This window comes from Canis lupus, chromosome 16 (assembly GCF_003254725.2).
Source record: "Canis lupus dingo isolate Sandy chromosome 16, ASM325472v2, whole genome shotgun sequence".
NCBI lineage: Eukaryota > Metazoa > Chordata > Mammalia > Carnivora > Canidae > Canis > Canis lupus.
This window is the reverse complement of record NC_064258.1, coordinates 16,413,197-16,432,037: the sequence shown is the minus strand read 5'-3', so window position 1 is coordinate 16,432,037 and position 18,841 is coordinate 16,413,197. Positions and strand designations below refer to the sequence as shown.

The 18,841-nt window shown below is 43.4% G+C and overlaps 1 protein-coding gene across 2 annotated transcripts in view; it reads left to right on the top strand.

Moving 5' to 3' along the window:
* Nucleotides 1–17,809, top strand: part of RHEB (Ras homolog, mTORC1 binding) — a 43,489-nt gene extending 25,680 nt beyond the window's left edge. Inside the window, exons 3-8 of one of the 2 annotated variants that reach the window (XM_025452480.3) lie at nt 3,165–3,232; nt 9,826–9,908; nt 10,614–10,670; nt 10,784–10,831; nt 11,582–11,663; nt 17,272–17,809. In XM_025452480.3, the coding sequence (XP_025308265.1) occupies nt 3,165–3,232; nt 9,826–9,908; nt 10,614–10,670; nt 10,784–10,831; nt 11,582–11,663; nt 17,272–17,283 (350 nt within the window). In that variant the 3' untranslated portion in view covers nt 17,284–17,809. The remainder of the gene's footprint in view (nt 1–3,164; nt 3,233–9,825; nt 9,909–10,613; nt 10,671–10,783; nt 10,832–11,581; nt 11,664–17,271) is intronic. The other variant, XM_025452474.3, reaches the window with a different exon arrangement.
* The last annotated feature ends 1,032 nt before the right edge of the window (nt 17,810–18,841 follow it).

Sequence of the window (18,841 nt, the reverse complement as noted above, 5' to 3'; positions counted from 1 at the left end):
AATTGGCTATGGTGAAATTTAACTAGTAGCAGTAGTTTATAAATTAAGGAATAGCAATTTACAACTTGTGCCTTCTCAAGGTGGTACTGTCGTTGCTCTAATAAACCTCAGAAAATTGGAAAATTCTAATTAGGAGTTTTGCAGCATTATCAAGCATTGCATGGTGGGTGGGCTTCTCAGTAGGATATGAATTAGGAGTCCTCAATACGCTTGAGGAACACACATCGTATTTTATGAATTCCAAATTTTAGAAATCTGTTACCTTGCTTATTTTAGTAAGCTTTACCAGTAAGTAGCTATTAGTCTGCTTAGAGCAATTTCAGGATTTTCAGTGGGAAATTGGATTAATTTCTCTAGTGATTAAAAAAGGGAGGGGGCGGGAGAGAGGGTTCAGGGAAAAGTGAGACGAGGAGAAAGCCAGCTCTCCGCTGCTACGGGAGGTTCGACACAGAACATGCAGAAGAATTGGTTCCTAGTTTATAGAACTGACAGATCTCTTATTACACTTTTTTTCTATAGTAATAACAAGAGGAGGCAGTTTTCTGTGACAGATGGAAGGGCCTCGATTTCATTTTATGCTGTGCGTAGGAGGATTTACATCCTTTTTATGTGCAAGAATATACTAAAACATTGATTAATGATTTTCTCTTTCTTCTATCTTATGTACAATTACACATCCTCCCTTTTTACTCTGAGCTCATGGCCAGTATTTCTCCGGTCTCCTTGGCTGAACCTTCATCTTCTGGACCTGGCAATGTAGGGTGCCCCTGGGCTCCAAAGTCAGGTTTAGGCTTTCCCCGTGCTTGCTTACCAGTGATCTTCCCCCTCTCTCCAGGAACCTGCTGGTATCACAGTACACACACGCACGCAAGCACACACCCGCTGCACCACCCTCCACCCAGGCTCTGGGCTGTTTTATTTAGTTGCCCTTGCTTGTCCTCTTGGGTGTGGTCTTCTTCATTCCCATCTTCCCCCATCCCCAGTGCTCCTCCTCCAGACTTTCCTGAATTGGTAAATGGCAATTCATGCATCTCCTTCCTTGCTCAGGCCAAAGACCTTGGAGTCATCCTGCCTCTCCATTTTCTCACACCCTGCTTCCAGTTGGTCCAGTCAGAGATCATCTTGGCTCTACCTCTGAACTACACCCAGAATTCCACTGTGGCTCCCCCCTCCTCTCTGCCCCGCTGATGCAGACCTCTAAGGTCTTGTTCAGATCCCGAGCCTATATAGGCAGTACATTATGGGCTCCCACCAGTGTCTTTGTCCGCTCTTGTCCATTTCTATTATTCACAGCATAGCCACAGAGATCTCTTTCAAATATAAATCAGATCAGGTTTTTTCCCCTACTCAAAACCCATCACATTTAGAATAAAAGTCTGAAGTCCTTACTATCTCCTACAAGGTCTGCCTCCTCTCCAACCTGATTACTTCCCACCACTCTCTCAGCCTCTGCTGCACTAACTGCCTTGCTTTTCTGCCCTGGGATTTGCCACTCACTGTTTGACCTCCACCTGGATGCTCTTCTCCCAGAAAAGATGCCTGATGGTGTCTGTATCTGCCTTCCTTCCCCGGGGCTGCAAGCTTACTGAGGTCAGCTGCAGTGTTTGAAGAGCACCCAGAACAGTGCTCCTGGTGATGATAGGTACTTAAGAAGTAGCTCTTGCATGAATGAATGATGTTGTCTTTCAGTGATGTTTTCATAGTATTTCTTTATATTTCATAACCACAATTACTTCGTTCTAATTGAAGGTTACCTGTTTCTTACATAATTCTCACGAAGTCTAAAAGGCACATTTTGATCTTACCTGAGAAGGTGTCAGTGTCAGGATTTCACACAGGAATACCATGACTGCCCCCTGGCTGACAGTGATCAAAAGCACAATCAATGCTAGGTGCATCCCAAGTTGAGAGAGGTTGCAGTGTGTAAAAAAAATACAATAGAACTTTTTCTTAGAATTCAAACAGATTACATTGGTTACCCACTATCTTGAAATACTTGGATTCAATTTTCATCTGATTTAATTATCCTTTAAAGTGGTTGTCACCGTCAAGGGCACAAGAATGAGAAAAAGTGTGGCAGCCCTTCGGTGGTCTGGTCTGTAGTTGTGCCCACCCTTCCTCACCCCTGCTTGCAGTAGGAGGGTACATGCTAGCACGAGCTTCTCTTGCTCTCCCAATGGAACTCAGCACTCAGATTAAGATCTCCTCTCCATCCCCCTCGTCACTTGAAGTTTTCTCTCATAATATTCCTGTATCTGTTTCTGCTTTTCCTTCTGGCCATGGGAGACCGTGGGCACCAGTAGGTCCTCTGCCAAACGTGTGAGAGAGAGATTCTCCCTCTCTTTGTTTTAGACCAATCAAGTGGCCAGCCAGGATATTGGAGGACTCACATGTCTGAGACAAGCGGCTGGGACAAGAAATGCAAAAGACATCGGTTCCGTTTTGCTGTCAGGGTTCCAGATGGTTACACTTTAATATTCTGTTACTATTAATAGTTCTTTCCTCTTTTTGTGTACATTTGTTTGAAGTCTGTCTCCTTAGAATTCTGAATTGACTTTTCCGGAAGTTATTTGAGTCTGGTTCCCTCCCCCCGCCCAAGTAGGGAAAAGAAATTGTCACATAATTGCTTGGATCTTTAAGCTAAGTGGGAATGATGGTTTCACACAGAACACCTGTTCCGTTGCTGTTTTATCCATCAATAAAATTGTTAAATTTTTTTATGTACTGAAAGTTCTTAACACTTTTTAGTTAATATTAGCTCTTTGTGCTCTTGACACCAGATTTCCTATAAATTAATGAGAAGGCTTGTGCTTTGGGTTCATTCTAGAGTTGAAACTTGATGTCATATATTTAGAGGAAGGCGTCACCACAGATACAACACTCCAATGACTTTTATAGGAGATGAGTTTTTGCCTAATTTCAGTTCCTTTGAAAAAGGGTCAAGGCGTACTGAACCTTGATTTTTATCAGTCAGCCAATATTTCTTAGTTAAATAATGGAAGTGAGGAAGAATCTGTAAACTCAGGGTGATCTGTTCCATTTTGTTTAATGGGATCGTTGTATGAAATTATTAGGAACTATGCTAAGTGGTCTTCAGTCTTCAAGCTTTAAATGATCTAAAGTCCACTTTTTAAACTAATATTTAATTCCCTTTTTCCCTGTAGCTTTCACAAAATTGATCACAGTCAATGGACAAGAATATCATCTTCAACTTGTCGACACAGCTGGGCAAGTAAGTCTCTGTCATGTCTCGCAATCTCCTGGCAGGCCTGGCTCTGCCATCAATACTCCAGCACAACAGCCATGCCAAGGAAAACCCTCGTGGTTTTTGTGTGACTGTATAGTAACAGGCTGTCTACTAAGACATTTATGGCGATTTTGCCAAATCATTAACTTCTTCTACTTTAGAATTGTGTGAAATATACTCATATTTATCGTAGGATAGCATCCTTCTGTTTTCTAAACTTGTATTCTACATCAGAATTATATTAGTGCTATTTCTCCCTTTCTAATATCTATTCTACATCAAGACAAAAGAAAGTCTTTTCCAGGGGAAAGGCATGACAAAGGTATAGGAAAGAAATGAGCTGGTTTACAGATGGGCCACTTGATTACTAGATTAAGGAGTGTTGATTTGATTTATAGACAGTAGGTAATTGCCAAAGATTAAATAACACACACACACACACAGGTTAGTGTTAGTGTAGTGGGTATTTGAGGAATGGGTGACCAGGGGAATTGACTGGAAGCAGTGGTCTTTCAGAAAACTTGAGTACAAAGAAACACCTTAACCCTGATGGCTGAACTTCCCCATTCCCATGGCACCCAGTCCAGCTTTTACTAAGAACCATCCTGTTGGGCTGAATCTGTTAAACAGTTGCTGGAATGTGGGGAGTGTAAAGAGGCTGGGAAGTCCTGCCTTGAATCTTACAATTGACAAAGGATCAGGCTAGCAGGAGGGTGAGTATAGTGTAATCTGGTCTGCCATGTAAAATGGAGGCTTTTCTTCTGGAACCTAAGGGGATTGAAATAGAACTAGAATAGTGTGGCCCGTCTTATGGGTTTGGGATGAACTCCCTCTGTTTTTTTTTGTTTTTTTTGTTTTTAAGATTGTGTTTATCTATTCATGAGAGACACAGAGAGAGAAAGAGAGATAGGCAGAGGGAGAAGCAGGCTCCATGCAGGGAGCCTGACGTGGGACTCCATCCCAGGTTCCCAGGATCACGCCCTGGGCTGAAGGCGGCACTAAACTGCTGAGCCACCCGGGCTGCCCCTCCCTCTGCTTTATGTCTTGAAGTGAATGTAGAAGCAAAGTGTAGCCCCTTAGTGAAGCAAGAAAATAGCTGTATTGAGTGATCTGAACACTGAAGAAACCTTGGAGTTTTAATTCTGGAAGCTTCAAAGAAAAAAAAAGATGTGTATATCACAGATACACCACATAACTCCCTCATTCACCCTACACATGCCCCCCTGGTGGTGGGTATAATAGGCTTTCATCATCAGACCTCATGGTGGCTGTCTTAGAGTAGAGCCATCCTAGGCTTTTACTCTGCAGGATGCCTGTCATCTGGTGACAGAAGGAGCTGTTCCTTTTGGAGCTTAAAGGAACAAGGGGAGCAATAGAAGTCTCCATAGGGGAGTAAGGATGTAGAGAACACAGCTTAGAAGTTACTATAGAAGAGTGTCTGGGGTAAGACACTGTATTGGATTCTCAGAGTTTGTATCTTTTTTGGTTAAGGTGACTGTAATTTATTGCCTAAAATAAGATACTTTTAAGAGTGAAGGGAGCTCTAGTAATAATTACGCTGGGACAGAAGGTGTTAAGTGATAATGTCCTGGGTGAAGAAATATGGCCACATGGTCCATAGTGGGTCTCTGACATTACCAAGATTTTGGTTTGCTTTTTATATCTTCCTTTTGAATTTTCATTAAGCTTCTGAAAAGTGGGGATGAGGATATAAACTGGCAAACCACTTTCATATAATATGACTGTAGAAATACATTTTGTAGTAGGCCAGAAGGAGAACCAGTATTTCATAGTCATTTGGAACGTGGGCTCTGCAGTCAAGCTGCCAGGGCTTGAATCCTGGTGTGGGGTTTTTTTGTTGTTGTTGTTTTAAACCTGGTGACCTTGAGAAAGTTCTGAACCTTTCTGTGCCTCAGATTCTTCATCTGTGAATTGGTGGTGAAGTAGTGCCTGCCTTCACAGGGTTATTCCATGATTTTGAGGAGATGTGTGAGCTTCAAGAGGATTTGAAAAAAAAAGATTTGGTCCTTATTTGCAGATCTTTAATACTCCTAAGACCAGAGCAGTGCCTAGCATGGCGGCTCAGTTGCTTTTGACAAGACCCTGAATGAGAGTAGTGCCAGTGTCTCTTATACTTGGAGTAGAACTGTTCTTGAAACATTTGTCTGAGAGGAAATTTCTTTATGTGTACTCCTTATCAAAATAGAAGATACAGGGGCACCTGGATGGTTCAGTGGTTGAGCGTCTGCCTTTGGCCCAGGGCATGATCACAGGGTCCTGGGATTGAGGTCCACATTAGGCTGGATGGGGAGGGGAGTCTGCTTCTCCCTCTGCCTATGTCTCTGCCTCTCTCTCTGTCTGTCATGAATAAATAAATAAAGTCTTAAAAAAAAATAGAAGATACATTGCTTTAGGGTTCTGTTTTGCTCCAAAGCCCAAATGTACAAAGAATGACTCCAGAAAGATCAGAGAACTTGAGGAGTGAGTGTATGATGTGAGGGCAGGCAAGAGCAAGGTCCATCACTAGCTCTGCTCATCTTGCTCCTTTGGATTCTGTTACTGCCAAATAAGAATATTTAGAGGGATCCCTGGGTGGCGCAGCGGTTTGGCGCCTGCCTTTGGCCCAGGGCGCGATCCTGGAGACCTGGGATCAAATCCCACATCGGGCTCCCTGCATGGAGCCCGCTTCTCCCTCTGCCTGTGTCTCTGCCTCTCTCTCTCTGTGACTATCATGAATAAATAAATAAAATCTTTAAAAAAAAAAAAAAAGAATATTTAGAGATTTTTTTTGCACAGAATATATCTGAATTCAGCTCCCTTGAATAATTTGTTCCCATTGCAGCTAGTAGTTTTTTGAGGCTGCATTCAGTTGGGAAACCATGGTTATGTTCATATTCGTGATTTGAGGACATGCACATTTCCTTTTGCCGTGGTTCTGTAGTCTCACATACACCTCGCTTGGTAGCACCTGGGTGAGATGGCACATTTACAGCTGCTCCAAGAGCTGTTTTGAAAATTGGGTTCCGGGCAGCCCTGGTGGCTCAGTGGTTTAGCACCGTCTTCGGCCCAGGGCATGATCCTGGAGACCCGGGATCGAGTCCCATGTCGGGCTCCCTGCATGGAGTCTGCTTCTCCCTCTGCCTGTGTCTCTGCCTCTCTCTGTGTGTCTTTCATGAATAAATAAATAAAGTCTTTAAAAAAAAAATAAAAGGAAGAAAGAAAGACCCAGTGGGCTGGGTCCCATCAGCAGTAGGGGGAGATGATGAAGGAAGGACAGATTTGGCACTGCCATCCGGAGCACATTTGTTCACTGGTGTCCACATTTTAGGAGTAAAACTAGCAACAGTGTAATGGCAGGTACTATTTACTTATAGTTTATATCATAGTTGGTTTCATTGCCCATCAAGGGATGATGATGAACATGGTGAAATACAAATTGATGATTTTTAGTTTGCATGGGAGATTTTGTTTGGGCGTAATTTAAGTGGACTCAGTGACAAGGTGATTCAGTGGCAGTCATCTTTATAACGTCAAATCCTTAAAAAAAAAAAAGTATTACTCAAGTTCTGTTGTTTCAAAACAGTAATATATGTACATGGGACAGACATAAAACAGCACAAAAAGATAAAAACTTTGGTCTATGCCACTCTGGCTGCATTACTTCACCCCTCTGAGAGCAGCCCCATCACTGGTTTCTAGCATGTGCTTCCCAGATGTTCTCAACATGAACATATAGGTGTAGGGTGTTTTTTTTTTTTTTTTTTCTTTTTTACAACAAGAAGAAACCTATCTCCAGATCTCCATCTTGGAGGTGATTCCATAGCCATGCATATGGCTGCTGTCTCCTCCCCACGGCTGCATAATATATTGTTGTTGGGATATAGCATGCAGGTGGTTTGCAGTCTTGCTGCTGCCAGCAGCATTGTGACCAGGGTCTCGTGTCAATATAGACCGTGAGTGTGCGCGTGCGCAAGAACACATTCTGGTGGCAGGATTGCTGCATCTTAGGCCCATGGTTTACATTCTCATTGGGAGGGAGCAAGTGCCTGATGCTCTGCAAGCTCATCAGCATCACATTTTATTAAATCTCTTCTTACTTGCCAATCTACTAGGTGAAAAGAGTATCCCGGAAGAATTGTGATAAGTATTTTTCTCCGCATGAAGGAGTTTGAGTGTATTTTCCTGTTGGAGGACATTTGTATTTCCTTTCCTGAGAATTATCCTGTCTATGTGCTTTGCCCTTTCTTTCTCGGATGGATGGTCTTAGCTTCTTGGTTTGAGAAACCCCCTTATTGATGTGAAGAAAATCTGCATTTTATGTGATGTGAGCTGCAAGGTTTGGGTTTGTATTCAGTCTGTGGTTTTGTTTGAAAGGTTTTTAGCATGAAGAACATTCTCATTTTCACATCATTGAATTGATTAATCTCTTTTCACCTGATACTATTCTTAAAAAATACTCCCATCTGCTCTGCATATGGTTTCCGTTTTTAATCTTTAAATTTTTAATTCTTCTGGAATACATTTTTGCTCAAGTGGGAACTAGAGATCCAGCTTAGCCATTCATTCACCCCCTATATGCTTCTGCTTTTGCTCCCTGGCCAGCTTTGTTGGAGGGTTACTTTTACCCTTACTGAGCTGAAACGCCAATACTAGCATTTACCTAATTCCCGGCTCTGTGGGTCTTGGTAGGTTTTTCAGTCCACTTCACTCATGAACTAGTAGATACTTCTTTTAATTTAAATAAGTAGCTTTATGGTTTCACCCAGCTGCGTCTACAATTGCTCTTTCTCAGAAAATATACTTTTTATCAGGATTCTTTACATTTATATGTTAATTTAGGATGGATCAGGGGAGACTTTGATAAGCTGCACGGTCTTGCTGAGGACCATGACTCACTGTTCTATTCACTCCATTTGATCTCTTGGGAGTATTTTAAGATTTTCCTCAGATGGATCGTACACTTTTCTTGAGTTTATTCCTAGGAATTTTTTCCTTTTTGGTTGCTCTTAGAGCTGGGGAAGCTTTCCCCGCATGATACTTTCTAACTAGCAGTGGTTTGCATCATGCCTCTGAAATATGATGACTCATTTCTTTACTTCCATGTTTTCTCTTCATGGAAAAGGTGATTTGAACTCGAGATCTACTGTAGCTCAGCTGGTGTGACTAAAATCATTTGGAATTTTGTTCTTAATCTGGGTAGAAAGACCTCTCATTCCATTAACAAAAATGTGTTCTCAAAAGAACTCAACTTAATGAAACTAATAAGGAAACTGATAATGAAAACAAAGGTTTTATTTTGCATGTGTAGTAGTGAGCTCTAAGATGTAGAAATGCTACCTTCTGATGAATGATTATTATTGATATCAAAGAGCTGATAGTAATACTTAATTTCTCTTTGATTTTTATTTTTTAAAGACACTTTGCTATGGTAGATAGTAATAATTTGGGGCAGTAATTCAGGGCACTCATAAGCATTAGTTGTAACCATACTGTGGAATTGCAAAGTTAATAGAGACAGTTACTTAATATAATGATGATGTGACCTGATTGTTTAGAATAGTGCTTGGGCTACATGGTATGTTGACAATTATATTTCTTTTTTATTTTTATTTTTTTAAGATTTTATTTATTTATGAGACACAGAGAGAAGCAGAGACATAGGCAGAGGGAGAAACAAGCTCCCCAAGGAGATCCCCCCCTCGCCCCCAGGATCACGCCCTGAGCCGAAGGCAGACCCTAAACCACTGAGCCACCCAGGAGTCCAACAATTATATTTCAAGGGAGAATAAAATGTTTCATACCAGGCTGTGGCATGTTATAAGGAACCGCACTGATAGTATTCCTTTTGTATACTTCAATAATTCTGTATCTGAAGCCGAGTTTTGAGTTTCCTAAAGCTGCTTTATGAAACTGGGTACTGATGTGTTATGTAATGTGTACCTTTGTTTTTAATACCTAACGTTGCTCAATAAATAACTGATTTGATCCCCAGAAGTCTGGGTACACTGACTTTACCTTTTTGATTCTGTCCTCTCTTCTTGCGCTCTCAAGTGCTGGGGGTAACCCACTAGTGACCAATAGACTGGCCCTTGGGCCATTGTGACTCACTTGCAGAGAATGGGTTTGGTAAGGATATAACAATTTCAGATAGGAGAATACAGATTTATGGAAAAAAACAGAAGCACTGGTGAATTTTCCATGAGATCTAAGGTTCTAGACTTAGAACCTTAAAAGAACTGCTATAGCTCTTCTCCTCCTATAAGATCACAGGACCTGTTGTCTTGTCATTCCTTCCATCCTCTTTCACCAGGAATTGCAGAAATTATCAGCCTTCTCCCCAAAGGTCTTAGAATAGCCAGTCATTTTCACATGTTGGCTGAAAACAATTATCAGCTCCAAACCAGCCTATACACTTAAGTCTTAAGTGTATAGGCTGTGTTTCTGGAAGAAAATGTAATCCACTTTTTGTTTACTTTGATCTCTTTGACCAGGTCATGTGTGAAGAACTTTGGGGTACAGATTGCTTGTTACGCTACATGAAGAATTTTACTCACATAGAATTATTTTTTCTCCCACAGGATGAATACTCCATCTTTCCTCAGACATACTCCATAGATATTAATGGTTATATTCTTGTGTATTCTGTTACATCAATCAAAAGGTAGGACTCCCTCCTCCTGCTTGCTTGAGTTTATTTGCTCCGCATGAAAGACACTCATTCTTTTTAAAGGACCGTGATGGAATTGGTTATAGTAACAATCTGACTTACCAAGCTAAATGTTTTTCATTATGTTGTCTTATGGAGCAAACAGGTTGTTAAGGGAAAAAAGATATCCCAGTAGATGCTCTCTTACACTGATTGAGTAAAAACTCTATTTCTTACCTCCAACTGCCTAGATAAATAGTGATTTGACATGATCTGAGCTTTTCTGCTAATGGAAATGGGAATTATATAAATTGATTTGCTTTTTGTGTGTTTTTCATCATATTAATATGGAACACGGGCTGACTGCTAGGGCCCTCTAGGTAAAGAACATTCTACAAATGTCTATTCAGAGATTAAAATTTGTGTTTATATGGTTTGTCAGCCAAGTGTTAGACTTTCCCATTTAATATTGCACCTATTTCATTTTGAATAGTCTTGGTAAGGTTTACTCAGTGTCAGATACATACACATGTGAAAAATGATTTGTAGGAAAAAATTAAGGAATTCTTTGTGTTCAGTTTTTTTTTTTTTCAGTTTATTTTATATTAAAATGGTAAGCCAGTGACATTATGTAGTTTTCCCACGAGAAACATTATGTAACAAACATTTAAAAACACCAACACTAAGATGGATGTCTGATTTCATGCTTCTCTTTTACAGTTTTGAAGTGATTAAAGTTATTCATGGCAAATTGTTGGACATGGTGGGGAAAGTGCAGTAAGTAGTAATAGTTTCTCTTTTGTTAGATATGCTCATTATACTTGTGTCTTCTGAACAATGAGATCTGGCACTGACTAGTTACCTTTGGCTTTTTTGTCTTACATTACTAGAATACCTATTATGTTGGTTGGGAATAAGAAAGACCTACATATGGAAAGGTATGTAACTTCTGAATAATTACTGATTTATAAAATCAAGTCTGAAATGGTCTAGGCACTGCAGTATCTTTTGTAATTATTCTCATGGTGAGACTATTCTTAGATGTAACATGTCTATGTTCAGAAATGTGGTGGTGATTGTTGTACCCAAGCAGAAGCAAAACTGCAATATAAAACCTCACCCACCCTGACAAGTGTTTCCTCTAGAAAAGAGGGAGCAAATGTGGTAGGAAATTATCTTCTGACATTTTGTGTAAAGTGGCCTAAAGAGATCACAGAGGCACTCATATATTCAACAAACAGTTTCTGAGTCCCGTGGTGAGGATTAGATACTTGAGCGGGAGCAAAGCCCTTGCTGCTGTGGAGTCCTGGCTGGAGAGGAGGATGCACAGCAACATTGGGCCGAGGGCCCCTTCACAACTGTCTGGTCCTCAGGTGCTGACAACCCCCACCCCACACTATGAAACAGTCTGTGTCACAGTGTGCTGGAAGCACAGTTGTGTTCTCCGAGCTGAGGGCCTGCCGCAGCATGGGTAACGCCATAAGGACACATCTGTCCCGTTCCCCAACCCAGCCCTTGTTAAAGTGCCCCTCTGTGGTCCACGCTGGATGATAATATTGAGCAGAGAGCATTTCTCTGCTTTGCAAGGAAAAAAAATGATAAAAGTGGAGCCTGGTTCACTAATATTTACAGATGTTTTCCTAAAAAGAGAGTACAGTCCTTTAATTAGAATTTTCTTTTTCCTCTAGGGTGATCAGTTATGAAGAAGGGAAAGCGTTAGCAGAGTCTTGGAACGCCGCTTTTTTGGAATCTTCTGCTAAAGAAAATCAGGTACGTATTGTGTAGAACTCCTCTTGTGCTGCCTCCGTCAGCTCTGGGCCTGTGTACCCTTAGGCAGCCGTGCCCCACCTGCTCCACCTCATCTGTGTCCTTCTGTCCCACCTCACCTATGTCCTTCCTTCCACCATCTCAGAGTTGGCCTTTGAGTTGCCATCAAGATCCTGCTTACAATGGGATCTGGAATATTTGTAGGATAAACAGAAGTTGGGAGTAAAGGAAATGCTGCTTTGTGAACGTATATTATTATTTTTGTTTGTATTAAAGGCTGGCACAGAAATAAGTCCAGGCATAGAAAAGAAAGGAGAATGATCTTCCATCACTTTGGCAATAGTTCTGTGCCGGCACCAAAGCCCCTTTTCTCTGTAGGATGAAACGGATGCCATATATATATTGTTTGTACCATTGAAACTATTAAGAACCATGTTGCAGGCATCTGTGCCCACGTCAGCCCTGCAGATGTTCCTGCAAGAGCACCGCCCGGGAAGGCTGTTGGCTTTATCTGTGGAGGCCTCACATGGCCAGCCTCCCCTCCTGCCTCTGTCTTCTCTCTCCTGTTTCTGCACTGCCACTAAACTCGTTAAAGCTGCGCATCAGATGGCATTACCCTCTGCTAGGACTGTCGGTGGGTTGCCTGTTGTCTAGAGAACAGGCTCAAAGCCCTTAGCAACATGGAGGTCGGGCGACACTGGTGCTCATCCCGCCGCCTTCCCCACTGGGGGCACTGGCCGAGTGTGCCCTCCCCTCAGGCCACCTCCAGCCTCAGCTATCCTCTCTCTGACTCACCACTTATATCCGTGTAGTGCTTTACAGTCTTTAAAGTATTTTCCACATATTCTCTTGTTTGATCCTCAAATCAGAGTAGCTGGTATTCAAGTGTGTGAGGAAACTGTTCAGTCAGGGTGACTGGTACCTTCTGGGTAAGGATTGAGGCCCACTCTCCCCACCTCAGCCACTTTTCCCCTGGCTCTCAAGGTCCTTTTCTCTCATCCTCTCATCCCCCTCAATTCATCCCAAAATCCAAGATATGTCATTTACCTCTGTTCTCCATAATGTCCTGCATGGCAGATGCTATGGGCATGCCTGTCTGCCAGGTTCTCAGTCAACCCAGGTACCCCTTGGCAGTCACATCCCTTTGTCCCTGGGTTCAGATAATAATGAGGAATATTGGGCAGCCCTGGTGGCACAGCGGTTTAGCACCACCTACAGCCCAGGGCCTGATCCTGGAGACCCGGGATTGAGTCCCACTTTGGGCTCCCTGCATGGAGCCTGCTTCTCCCTCTGCCTCTCTCTCTCTCTCTCACTCTGTATCTCTCATGAGTAAATAAAATAAAATAAAATCTTTTAAACATAATAATAATAATGAGGAATATTAAATCTGTGTGATTGGTTCCCGTGTGCCAGGTCACAAGAGATTCGTGTGACTCTGCTCAGCTTCTGAGTTCAGGTAGTAAGAATTCAGATACCAAGAGTTGAGAGAGTAAGAAATATCTTCATTTCCTAATGGAATTAAATCAAACATTTATTGGGTGTCTAATCTGTCCTTAAGATCATTCAGTTGCACTGTCTCATTTTGAAAGTGCGTTTGAGATCCAAAGAGAGAAGTAAAGGAGTTTTATATAAGATCACTCGGTTTATGTGGCATAAGAACTAGGACTGAAGTTTATATCTAACCTCTATTTGGTGCGCTGTTCTCTACACCATGTTTTCCAGTGGGTGGGAAGGGAAGGCCTCGTGCATGACTGAAGCATAATAAAGCATTCTGGGGAAGGGTACAGACTGGATTACAGTCTGTGTGTTAACTTTGATTGGAATCTGGTTCTGAAAACCCTAGTATAAAAGACATTTTTGGTCTATTGGAGAGATTTTATTATGTTCTGCATATATTAGTAAAATGTTAATTTCCTTTGAGGAAGTGATAATATTGGAATCATGAGGAAAATATCTGTATTCTTAGGAAATGCAGACCAAAGTATTTAGGGGTCAAGTTTCATAATATCTGTGACTTACTTTCAAATGGGGGTAGATGGGTGAATGGACCGGGAGAAGGCAAGCAGATACAGCAGAGAGGTTCACATTTGTTGACTGTAGATAGTGGCACTACATGATTATTGTACAGTTCCTTCCATTTTTGTATGTGCTTGGAATTTTGCATAATAAAGATCTGAAGGTGGTCAGAAGATACAACTTCCATTTAGAAGATCAGCAAGTCCTGGGATGTAATACACAATACCGTGTAGGTTTTGTTTGTATTTGAAAGTTGTTGAGAGAGTAGATCATGGAAGTTCTCACCAGGAGAAAAAAAGAATTGTAACCTTGTGGCAGTGGATATGAACTGGACTTACCTTGGTGCTCATTTCTCAGTATACACAAATACCAATCGTTACATTGTACACTGAAGCTAATACAATGTTACATGGCAGTTACACTTCATTTTTAAAAATATTTTTCTTCCTTTTTTTTTTCTTTTTTTTTTTTAAGATTTTATTTATTTATTCATGAGAGAAACAGAGAAAGAGAGGCTGTCTTTACAGGCAGAGGGAGAAGCAGGCTCCGTGCAGGGAGCCTGATGTGGGACTCGATCCCAGGACTCCAGGATCACACCCTGGGCCAAAGGCAGGCTCTAAACTGCTGAGCCACCCAGGGATCCCTAAAAATATTTTTCGAGGTGGAGGAGTATAGTTAAATGGCCCCAGCCATCTTGATTATTTTGCTGACTTCACTATCTCTCTGGTGAAAGTCTGGGGGTCCTGATGCAGTAATTTTATCGGATGCAGTCCTTAAATAGTCAGCGGCAGCAGAGTTGTGTCACTGTTCGTGTGACCCTTGCACAGAGCGCGCGCCACTGTTCTGTGTTTGGCAGCTCCGCATCTTCCTGTCAGCAGCCCCAAATGCACTGACAGCTTGTAGGCCCTCCTCCGGTGGGATTAGGAGGCATTGCCTAGGAAGGCCACCTTCTCAGGTTAATGTATCTTTTTGGCAACGACCTATGATGGTTTGCCAAAGGTGTGTGATTACACTACCGTGTCGTTTCAAGATACAGGCCTCCACTGCCTGGCTTATGCCGTACTCCACTGTAGCTTCTGGTTTGTGATGTGGTTCTGGGTAGGTTTAGTCTTTCATCTTGGTGCTTCCTCTAGAAGGTGGCATGGTTTTTTCTGAAAACCCAAATAAAACATGAATCATGCTGAGGGCTCAGAGTTAAAGGATTCCAGCTACTGTGATTCTTTTTGGTTTTGATATATTTAGCATATTGATCTGATATTAGCCAAACATGTCAAAGAAGGCAAGGGTCCTGTATGGCCACCTCCCACATCTCAAGCCAGAGAATCTCATAGATGAGGTGATCTACTCATCTGTTTGGCTCTCAGATCAGTAGGTACTTCTTTAGACAGGAAGTGAATCCTTTACAACGAGAAGATCCTTGTACCCAAATCAGATAAATAGAGCAGCGACACGCAGTCCTTGGGACACTGACAGCCTGCTCAGTTATCTCAGAGGTGTGTCTAGATCGTCCTCACTCTGCCGCATGTCTTCTACTCCTGCCCACATGGCCTTGGAATGTACTGAAGGGAATCAGGAAACCCTAAGCCTGGTGAGTCTCCCCCAACCCAAAGGGGAGAAACTAAGTAATTCAAATCCCTTACCTTAGAGGTGCCAGAATGCTTGCTACCGTTCGTAGAGTAGGGAGAGAATTTTTGTAGTAAAGACACACATACACACCTCACACCAGTAGTCATGTGATCTGAGTCATGTGTTCACCAGTCTGTGTGAACTCAAATTTTTATTGATGATTTTTCAAGTATAACTTATCATTTGTATTACTTACCTAAGCAGAGTTCAAGGGATTTTGTTAACAGAGTGCTCAGTAGTAAAAAATGATCAAGTCCGTGAGAATCCTACACTCAATTATTGAACTATGGGATGTATTTGCAGTTCTGGTGGCTTCTTTCTTGTGGAGGCCTGCAGCTGTATTTTCACAGTGTGATGAAAGAGAATATACTCGGACAGAGTCATATCACATGGATTAATTAAGGAGAATTCTGAGATTTATCTAGAAAGCCAGATTCCAGGCACACTGTATTTTCTTGGCAAGAGTTTGGTATGTGTTTTTCCAAACATTTTTCTGTGCATTTTTGTACAGTGAACTAAACAACTTACTTGTATAATCATGGGAAAGGGGGAAAACTTGCTGAAGCCAGTGGCTTTGATTAGACAAGAGGGGTGGGACCTGGGGCTGGATGTAGTTAAATTAGGGGTGCCTTGTCCATGGCATTAGAGAAGGAGCCAGAGCCAGTGAGCCCAGACTGAAGGGGGTTAGCGTGGAGGATGGTGTATGTAGAGTCCTTTTATGAATGCTGTGTGTTTCCCCAGCGAACTGGAAAACAGTTACCAGCTGAATGTGAGAATGGGGCAGAGGCTTTAGAAATTCTGGGAGAAAGGCAAGGCATGAAACCTCCATCTGGGGAGTGACTAGACCAGGGAAGTGCAGGTGGGTGGTGCCGAGGGTCCCCTCTGGAGCCAAGGGCTCAGAGGTCAAGTGAGCTGAGCCACACTGGCTCTGTGGCTGCAGGTGCCAGGCAGGCAGATGGCCAATAGAGAAGGGAGCTAAAGTATAGTGACAGCGGTCGTGGGCCTTGGGGTCAGGCCTGTCAGGGAGGACAGTGAGGAGAAGTGTCCTCAGACCAAGGAAGCTGTTCGCTGTGGAGCTGAGAATTGTGGAGTTTGGGGTATCAAAGTGGTGGGTGGGGGGAATGAGAAGGGAGAGGAGGAAGATGGATTATGGTGGATCCTTGACATTGGGTGATGGAGAAGTGGCTGTGGGAACTGACAAGATCCAGGTGCTGCCCCTCAAAGCTTTTGGGAGCAGGGACATTTTTTTGACTCTCAATCAGGGTGTTCAGCCTAAGAGAGGATTCCCTGCCCCAAATACTACCTGACTCCGTGAGGGGCTCGTGGGCTTGCCCACAGGCTGAGGGCCTGTGGTTGAGAAAGACCGGTCATTGAAGAGGAGGTCGGGGCTAAGTGTGATGCTGGAGACTGTGACACTGATCCAGGAGGAAGAGGGGACACGACTTGGGCCTCATGTGTGGCTTAAAGGTGGCTTCTCTCATTGCACGACTGCAGGAGAGTTTTAAGGGAGTGGGAGGCAGAGGTGTGGAGGGGCTAGTGAGGAGCAGAAAGAGCCCTGACCTGCTACAGATCCCATGGTTCCAGGGTGTGCAGGGGGGAAGCAGACCGCCCCCCACAGCCCCCGCCTCGGGAAGGGGCTTCAGGGAAAGTTGTGTCACCATGGGAGTGAGGGGTGCTCGGACTGGGCTCTGAAACTCCAGGGGCACCGTGGCGGGGCAGGGGAGGACTCGCTGGGCTGCCACCGTGCCCGGTGGTGAAAACAGGTCGGAAATGTGTGATGTGAGGTTATTAGTTCTCGAGTCGGGTTGGGGTGTGAGGTGGGGCCAGGAGGGAGTCCAGGGCTCCTGCCATTCTGGAGCCTCACCCCTGCACCTCCACCTGTAGGGGGACGGTGGGCAGCGGGCCTTCCCCAGCCCTGCCAGCAGGAAAAGTATCCCCCGGGGTTCCGCTGTACAACCCATGTGTCTAGTTTTCTCTTTGATTTTCAGACGGCTGTTGATGTTTTTAGAAGGATAATTTTGGAGGCAGAAAAAATCGATGGGGCCGCTTCACAAGGAAAGTCTTCCTGCTCGGTGATGTAATCCTCCTGCAGAACCTGAGGACACGGGAGTCGGTCCAGCCTGAAGAAGCAGACTGCCCGTTATCCTTTAAGATAAACTCAGCTTCTTTTTCCTTCTGTTAACCTGAAAGATTTCATTTGGGTCAGAGCTTTTTCCTGCCCCACCCCCCTTCAGATTATGTTAAACTCTGACTCTGTCCAAATGAGTTCACTTCCATTTTCAAATTTTAAGCAATCATATTTTCAATTTATATATTGTATTTCTTAATAATATTATGACCAAGAATTTTATCGGCATTAATTTTTCAGTGTAGTTGTTTAAAATCATGTAATCATCAAAATGATACATACATAATTGTTACACTACTATTAACTAGGCTTCGATATATCAGTGTTTATTTCATTGTGTTAAATGTATACTTGTAAATAAAATAGCTGCAAACCTTAACCCCTTGTGCTTAGCATGCCTTTCAAAGAAGAGAACCTTGTCCTCCTGAGGGAATCCCTTTGCCTGGGGGAGGGCTCATTCTGGAGGCGGATTCGGGCACCTGGGGGGCCCCTGGACGGCAGGGCCGTGGAAGGTTGGGAAGAACACCGGACCAGGGTGCTTCTCGATGGGCCCCAGCTGGGGGGCCTGGGAGGACCTGGGAGGAGCGTTATAGTCCCAGTGGTGACTGTTCTCCCCTCCACCCTGGGCGGAGGGCTTCGTGCCGTGCTTGACGGCACTGAGCAGAGCTGTCGCCTTACCCTCCTGCTGACCCATAGGCTACATGGGGACAAGGAGAGGTTAAGAGTCACTTCCTATTTTCTCCTGTGTCTCGCTTCACGTCTACCGCAGACAGGATCTGATTCAGATCCCACAACACCGACTCACTTCGGGGGTGAGGAATGTTGCCAGTAAGCTGGGGGGTGGGGGGCTCCAAGATCTTCCCTCAGACTCTGACCGCACCCTCCTGCCCCCCCAGGACCAGCCAGAAGGAGGAAGGGGGGTTTATTTGCACAGTGGCCTCCATGTCCTCTCTTAAGCCCCACTTGAGGTTGAAAGGTGTCCTCCCAGCTACGATGCAGAGCCAGTTCCAACAGAGAAGCAAACGTTATCATCGACTTTATTAATCAAATACATTCTCTCAAGTACTCAAAAGTGTTTTGGCGACACAGTATTGTTACTTATTAACAAGGTTTATTCTTAGGCCTTGTGTTCTATGCGGACACTCAGTGTGCGGGACTGTGTTAACTCTGGATCCACTTCATCCAGTCAGCCTTTGTCATCTGAAAAGGACTTTCTGTGTAAGTGGGAACTCTGAGCAGCATGTTTGGGAAGCGAGTTCAGCACTCACCAAGCGAGCCTTTGAGGACTGGGCCCTGTCTGGCTCCCTTCCGTGGTGCACCTCGGCACTCAGTTGTTTCCTGTTTTTCTTTTTTCCCCAAGTTTTTATTTAAGTGTCAGTTAACATATAGTGAGACTGGATTGTTTTTTTTT